Raw genomic sequence first — 6,737 nt, forward strand, 5'->3', positions numbered from 1 at the left:
AGATATTTACCTTCGGTGGAATTTGCCTACAATAACACGATACACTCTTCGACGGGGAAGGCGCCATTTGAGATTGTTGAAGGTCCTGCGAAGGTTCCACCCTTCCTGAGCACGAAAGATAAGATTTTTGAAGCGGATGAATATACGCGAGACTTAGAAACGGCTTTTGCCAAGGTTCGCGAGACTTTGCAGAAGTCTCCAAAACGACAGAAAAAGGTAGCGGATCGCCATCGTCGCGACATGAAAGTGAAGGAGGATGATTGGGTGCTCTTACGTTTTGAGAAGGCATGCCTACGAAAGAAAAAGGGAAAGGAGAGGCTTTTCCCAAAGCTTAGTATGCGATACTACGGACCTTTCCAGATCACTGAAAAGATAAATGATGTCTCCTTCCGACTGAAACTGCCTGATACTTGGAGGATTCACGATGCATTTCATGTGAGACTCTTGAAACCTTTTAAAGGTTATGTGCCTGATGATGGGGAGCCTGATGAGCAACACGAAGTGGAAGAAAACGAGGAGATCCTTGTTCCTGAACAGATTATGGCACATAAGGATACGAAGGAAGGTAAAGTCCGAAGGCGGTTCTTGGTTAAGTTTAAGAACTTTCCTGCATTTGATGTGAAGTGGATGGAGGAGGAGGACCTAGTAGATACTCCTCGGATTGTGAAACTTTACCTCGATGTTTTTGGTTTAACATAGTTTACTCCAAATGGAACCCAAAATTCAGCTTGGCCGGAGATCTGGTGCAGTGGGATGCACAAGAGGGGAGTTACTCCGCTCCTTTGTCAACAAATGCCTCGATTTTGATACTAAAGTCACTGATGTCTCTTTGAGCTTCAGGGATACTGAGAGCGCTGACAGTATTCTACTGGATAACTTTATGAAATGGAATTCTTGATTATGATACTGATTTGTTCTTGACTTCTTTTAAGTGCAGGAACTGATAGACGAAACGACTGCAGCATTTTGGTTTGATTGATCTGGAATAGACATGGTTGCAATAGGGGTTAGTCAATCGGACATCGATGAGGTCCCGATTGGATCTAGATGCGATTGCTAGCTACATTGCCGATAAATCATGGTCTAAGATCCGAATGAATGTTGAATGTCATGTGATGCCCTGTGATGTCTAGTGATGTCCTGTGATGTGACTGTCGATTTGGCGTAATCGAGGGCGATTACAATGCTTTCAAGAGGGGGGTATGTCACAGAGTGATGACGTGTCTGCCGGTAGCCGGCTTCAAAAGCTCCTTTGTGCTAAATTGCGTGTACAAAGCCAGAATGGTGTGCTTCTTTGTGATGCTCACAATTTTATTATCCTCATCTAGCACAGTTGAAACCAAGGCAATTTCCCAATGTTGTCAAAAGAGAAAATCCAGGCAAGGGCATGTGCACCTAGTGAAGAAGAAGGAAGGCCAGTTGGCTTCAATAAGAGACCGTGGAAGAACACAATTGCAGCATTGTCCTGCACAACATTCGCAGGATCCATGTCCATTATTACATCTTTCAAAATGCCAAAAATATGCTCCCTTAATTGCCCACTCGTGTCAATTGACTTCAGAAAAACTGATTTGTGGATAGAAGTAGCCATTAGATTTATAATAAGCCTTCACTTAGTCTCTGACCAACCATTGCATGCAATTGTACAAGTCTTGGTCCACACACTTGACCTCTTCTTACAGCTCCTTTCCTTGCAATTGATTGTAAGTAGGAGGCTTAAAGCTTGCTTACTTTTCAACTGCCCTCACAAATTTGAATTCTTCCTTGCTTGCAAATTCCAAGATTGAGCCAAGCTCCCTTGAGTGCCATGCACTTGACTAGCTCTCAGCTTCTTTGATGAAGAGCCAGCTACATTCAAAGAAGATGAGAATCCACCTGTAGCATCATAACCTGTAGAGGTGTCTCCCCAATCCCCCAATCCTGCAACCTCAACATCAATTTCAACGCTTGGTGCTTTTGCTTGCAAGCCCACATGCAATCTTTGCACTACATCGTTTACATCTTTTGGGGAACACTTGCATTTATCCACACCATATTTCCTCAATCCCAAAATATGTGCCCTGATATGTGCGGGACCCCCATCCCATTTAATATCACAGAACTTGGACTTTATCGTGCATGCGCCTTTTCCAAGCTTCTTGAGCACAATCACATAGTCCCACTCCTATGACATCTGCAGAAAACTATGGCTGCATCCATGGTTTGTTGTTGAATTCTGATCGGACGCTCGGTAGAAGAAGAACCTACTAATGCTCTAATCCCACTGTAACTGGCAAGCCACTTGACAAGGCGGTAAGACAGACAACACCATGAGAAACTGAACTGAAAGCAACAAATACTTGAACTTGAAAGAGAACTGAACACTTGAGACAAGACACAGTGGGGTGGAGTTCCCAACTTAGATGCACATGCTCCCAAGGTAGGCACTCCTCATGGTACTTTTTTTATTAGCTCTTGGAGTATATGATTGCCGGGAAGAACCAACTTTGCAAAGGCAGGAGTCCCAATGGCTCTCCCTAGGCACTAATTTATAGACCCTAGGCCTCAGATTTGCAAGGCGGCCTTGAAAAGCACCTGCCAACAAAAATTGACGCCCCAAAAGCTCTAAAAGTCAATGCTTTCAAGCATGTTTGAATAGCACACAAGTGGAAGTAACACATCAGTAGAAGCAGGAATGTATTTGCTAGATTCTTTCTTCTCATTGCTTTTGGTCGAAGCTCTGTTGAACCTTAAATAATTGTTAAAATATGAGTTTCATGTAAACTAGTACTTTTCTAGATTGTGTCTAATGCTTGTAGGCCCTGATATTAAGGCCTCTTTTAGCTATTGTATATGTATCTCACTTGTGCGCTTGTCTTGCATCCTTGGGTGGTAACATTGATGCCATTTCAATCTTTTTTTATTAGCCATTAACTGTATCTAGCCATATTTCTTGCACTCTGACACAGTTGTTTGTACTGATCCTAAGAACGTGTTTCGATCACACCTTTTGTTAACCTATTTGGGTATCCATACACTATTCATGCAAATAGGGCTCCAGGCATAGATTGTGTTTTTGTTTTGGGCCCTAATATGTATAGATGGCAAGAGCAGTTTGTGTAGAAATGAACAGTTTGAAGTTTACTGTTTTTTTCTTTCTTATGTCAGCATGTATCCATTTTTTTGTCTAGTTGTTGAAAAAGCTGGCATTGGTACAGATGTGAATGCTACGATCTATATGACCAGTGCATTCCATACATGAATGCATGGACATGGCAGAAAGCTTTGGTAAAGAAAAACACACAAGCGATTCAAGAGGGTCAAGATGTAGATGATGCACTCATCATTCTGCAGCACAATCCAGTATACACATTGGGAACTCGAAGCTCAGAGCAGCACCTACTTTTTGATAAACATCAACCTCCTTGTGATCTGTATCGCACAGAACGTGGAGGGGAGGTTACATATCATGGTCCTGGACAGGTGAATTCTATCTTCTGTTACTTCTACATTTTGTCAAAACTTCAGGTAGATTAGCAATACCCTGGTGGTTTCTCTTCATTGCAATCAGCGCATTAGCATATAGGCTGAAGTCAGGCTATGAGACTGAGCAATGTAAATGTGCGCGTCCTTTGGGTATTCAGAAAAAAAGACAGATTGATGAAAATAAACATACTACTGAAAACAAATATAGACTGATGTGGGGTGGTGTATACATATGTATGAGGGATGAGGGGATGGTGCTCTAATGCTAAAGGATGTGAAACTATATGCACAGGGAGTACAATCATGTTATGCAAAAGACTAGCTAGCTCTACCTGGTACCAAACTAAGAGATTAATATGGCATCCATAGGCAGGTAGGGAGTGAATGGTCCCTGGAGCATAGTAGCAAGGTCTTAGAAAGCCCGCCGTAACTCTCTTTGTGTGGACTACTCATGTCATAGTCAAATCTCTGGGATGGCCCTGTGATATACTCTCTGGGCTTGGGATCATGGTGCTCTGGGGTGTCTACGGGGCCGGAACAATCTTTGTGTGTTGTAGTGTGACCCCTCTCACAATGGTATTAGGTGATATTGGAGCAACTCTCTAAAAGGAGTTTTTCAGCTGTGACTGTCACCCTTCACTAGGGTGTGCGGGTGATCAGGGGAGAGTCTCCCTCGGTGTCTAAATATCTAGTAAGAAGCGACCCAGCTGTCTCTGGTCTCTTGACTCCAACAGCACTCAGTGTGGGCTGTCCTTTGAAAAGGGTTGTATAGTGGCCCTGCGTATGCTGCCATGTGCTGGATCTTCATACACAGGTCTCCTCGCTCTCCACCCCACCTCTACATACCCTGTAGGTCCTCTGGTCTCTGTCAATCTGGGCTGCCCACTCGCCACACACTGTGTTTATATATCCTGGCCGCTGGATGAAGCCATCCTCTGTAATGGTTACGAAGTGATCTCTGTAATACATCATCTTCCGTGGAAGAGGCTTCCTGGGTGTAGTCCACGTGTGTCAGATATATTATTGCCATAGATCCTGTCAGAGGTTGGTTGCAATAGGCATATAAATGGCGAGCCTGGTTCGTAATTAAATGGCGGGAGCTACTCTATATCCAGACCATGTGTGCTGAACCCCTGTGACATCTGTGCATACAAGGATCTACTTCAACTACCTCTGCCAGCTGCACAGAGGCCTCAGGAGCTTGGTATGAAAGCCTGTCCTACGGTAGCTCTCTCAATCTCTGGACGAACCGTAGAGTTTAAAAGAGAGCCTCCACTAATGTGGGCGTCGCCCAGCTCTGCTCTGATAAATGTTATGAGGATGGAGGGTTTGCTGCAGATGATGCGGGAGATCATCATAACCTGTGGTCTCTCAGTCTGTGTTCACCATGAGGCTGTAAGTCCAGGTTCCCAAACTGCTGCTGCATACATCATGGCAAGGGTAACTAAGGTGTCAAAAAGAAACCCCTTTGTGTGGGGCTCCTGGAAGTGCGCCTAGTGGCTGTGGTTCTCTAGCATCTAATGCAGCACTCTGCACACCCTCTAGTGAGCCTGTCTCTGGCTGTACTAGCCATGGAGAAACGGCCTGTAGTCGATTGTGAAAGTAATTTTAAGGTATACATATGAGTCTACCACCTCAACTCGCCCTCCACCTGTGTGAATAGGGTTCTACTCCTGACCTGTCTGGATGTATGAAATATTAAAAAGGTTGGTCTTCCCAAGGTTCACTTTGAGGCAGAGTTACAGGAATGGCCATTTTACGGGTCTCCATTCCCCGTTCCCATTCTAACTTCCCGTTCCGAATCCCCGTTCCGTGTTTCAGAGGCGAGGGTATGGCATTTCATGCCCGCTGCCATTCCCCGCTCCCCTTTCCGATTTCCCGTTCCAGGTAACTATGCTTTGAGGCCTCTAGCATCAAGGGGATGTCAGTGAGAAACAATTAGAACAGTAGTGTAAGGGTTACCCACCTGCCTAATTTGGGGGGAATCGCCCACCCAAGTGGTCAAGTGTCTCGAGGCGCATACACAATACCCTAGTCATATAGGCTCCTCCTGGCGATGCACTCCCCACTGACAGTGGCATCCACAAGTGGTTTCAATTTTGGTTTCTATATTTAATTTTTTTGATCCCTTCTGAAACTTTAGGCATATATTGACTTGGTGATTGTAATATGTTTGAGTATTAGTAAAGATTTATTGAAAGTATTGTTCTAATTTTCAGCTAGTGATGTACCCGATCTTGAACCTGCGACATTTTCAAATGGACCTTCATTGGTATCTAAGATCACTTGAGGAAGTGGTCATCCGTGCTCTTTGGAATGCATGTGGCATTGAGGCTGCAAGAGTTGAGGGATTAACAGGCGTTTGGGTTGGTAAGCTATCTATGTGCCTTGAGTTACCAAGATTCCTTTAATGGTTTTATCTGTGTATAGTTACTACGTGTTAACCTTATATCAGGGACTGAGAAGGTTGCAGCAATTGGAGTTCGAGTTTCACGGTGGGTGACTTATCATGGACTAGCTCTAAATGTGACAACGGACCTTTCTCCGTTCAATAGGATTGTGCCATGTGGCATAAGCAATTATTCGGTGGGATCGGTTGCTGAGATTTTGGAAAGGCAAGGCTATTTTCAGATGTTTCAAAGACAATCACCCATTGATGACTTGGTAGATCTTTTACATAAAATGCTGCTAGATGCATTTTCTGAGGTGTTTGGGTTGAATCTCTCACAGGTTTGTTGTCAAGATGCATCCATTTTCAGTACTGATTTTGATATGTGACGTTTATATACTGTAGCTTGTATTTGTAATACCTTGAGAATGGCTGATTACTCTAAGCAGTCCAGAATTATTTTAGTTTATCAGATTTGTATTTAATGTTTAGCACATTTTATGTACAGAAACCCTGAACCCTAAAAATTTTAGAAACCTCAAACCCAAAGCCTGAACCCTAAAATTTTTAGAAACCCTAAACCCAAAGCCTGAACCCTAAAAATGTACATTTTATGTAGAGAAACCCTGAACCCTAAAAATTTTAGAAACCCTAAACCCTAATGTTTTATATATAGACTAAATCTTAAACCCTTAACCCTAAAATTTTAGAAACCGTACACCCTAACCCTAAACCCTTGCATTTTATATACAAAACCCCTAACCCCTAAGCCTAAATCCTAAAGTTCCAAGAGTGAACCGACAATGCGATCCTAGAGGCACACAATCATCTTGCTATTGAAAATATTGTTTTTGTCACGTGTTTCTCATGGAAAGACACACCT

At 43.4% G+C, this 6,737-nt stretch overlaps 1 protein-coding gene across 1 annotated transcript in view; it reads left to right on the forward strand.

The window, feature by feature from the left end:
• LOC147429640 (octanoyltransferase LIP2p2, chloroplastic-like) overlaps window positions 1-6,323 on the forward strand; it is a 90,309-nt gene extending 83,986 nt beyond the window's left edge. Inside the window, exons 2-4 of the mRNA XM_086495211.1 lie at window positions 3,198-3,462; window positions 5,685-5,835; window positions 5,921-6,323. Coding sequence (XP_086351337.1) covers window positions 3,198-3,462; window positions 5,685-5,835; window positions 5,921-6,243 — 739 coding nt within the window. The 3' untranslated portion in view covers window positions 6,244-6,323. The remainder of the gene's footprint in view (window positions 1-3,197; window positions 3,463-5,684; window positions 5,836-5,920) is intronic.
• The last annotated feature ends 414 nt before the right edge of the window (window positions 6,324-6,737 follow it).

Source organism: Adiantum capillus-veneris, chromosome 22 (assembly GCF_014529385.1).
Source record: "Adiantum capillus-veneris isolate H3 chromosome 22, ASM1452938v2, whole genome shotgun sequence".
Taxonomy (NCBI): domain Eukaryota; kingdom Viridiplantae; phylum Streptophyta; class Polypodiopsida; order Polypodiales; family Pteridaceae; genus Adiantum; species Adiantum capillus-veneris.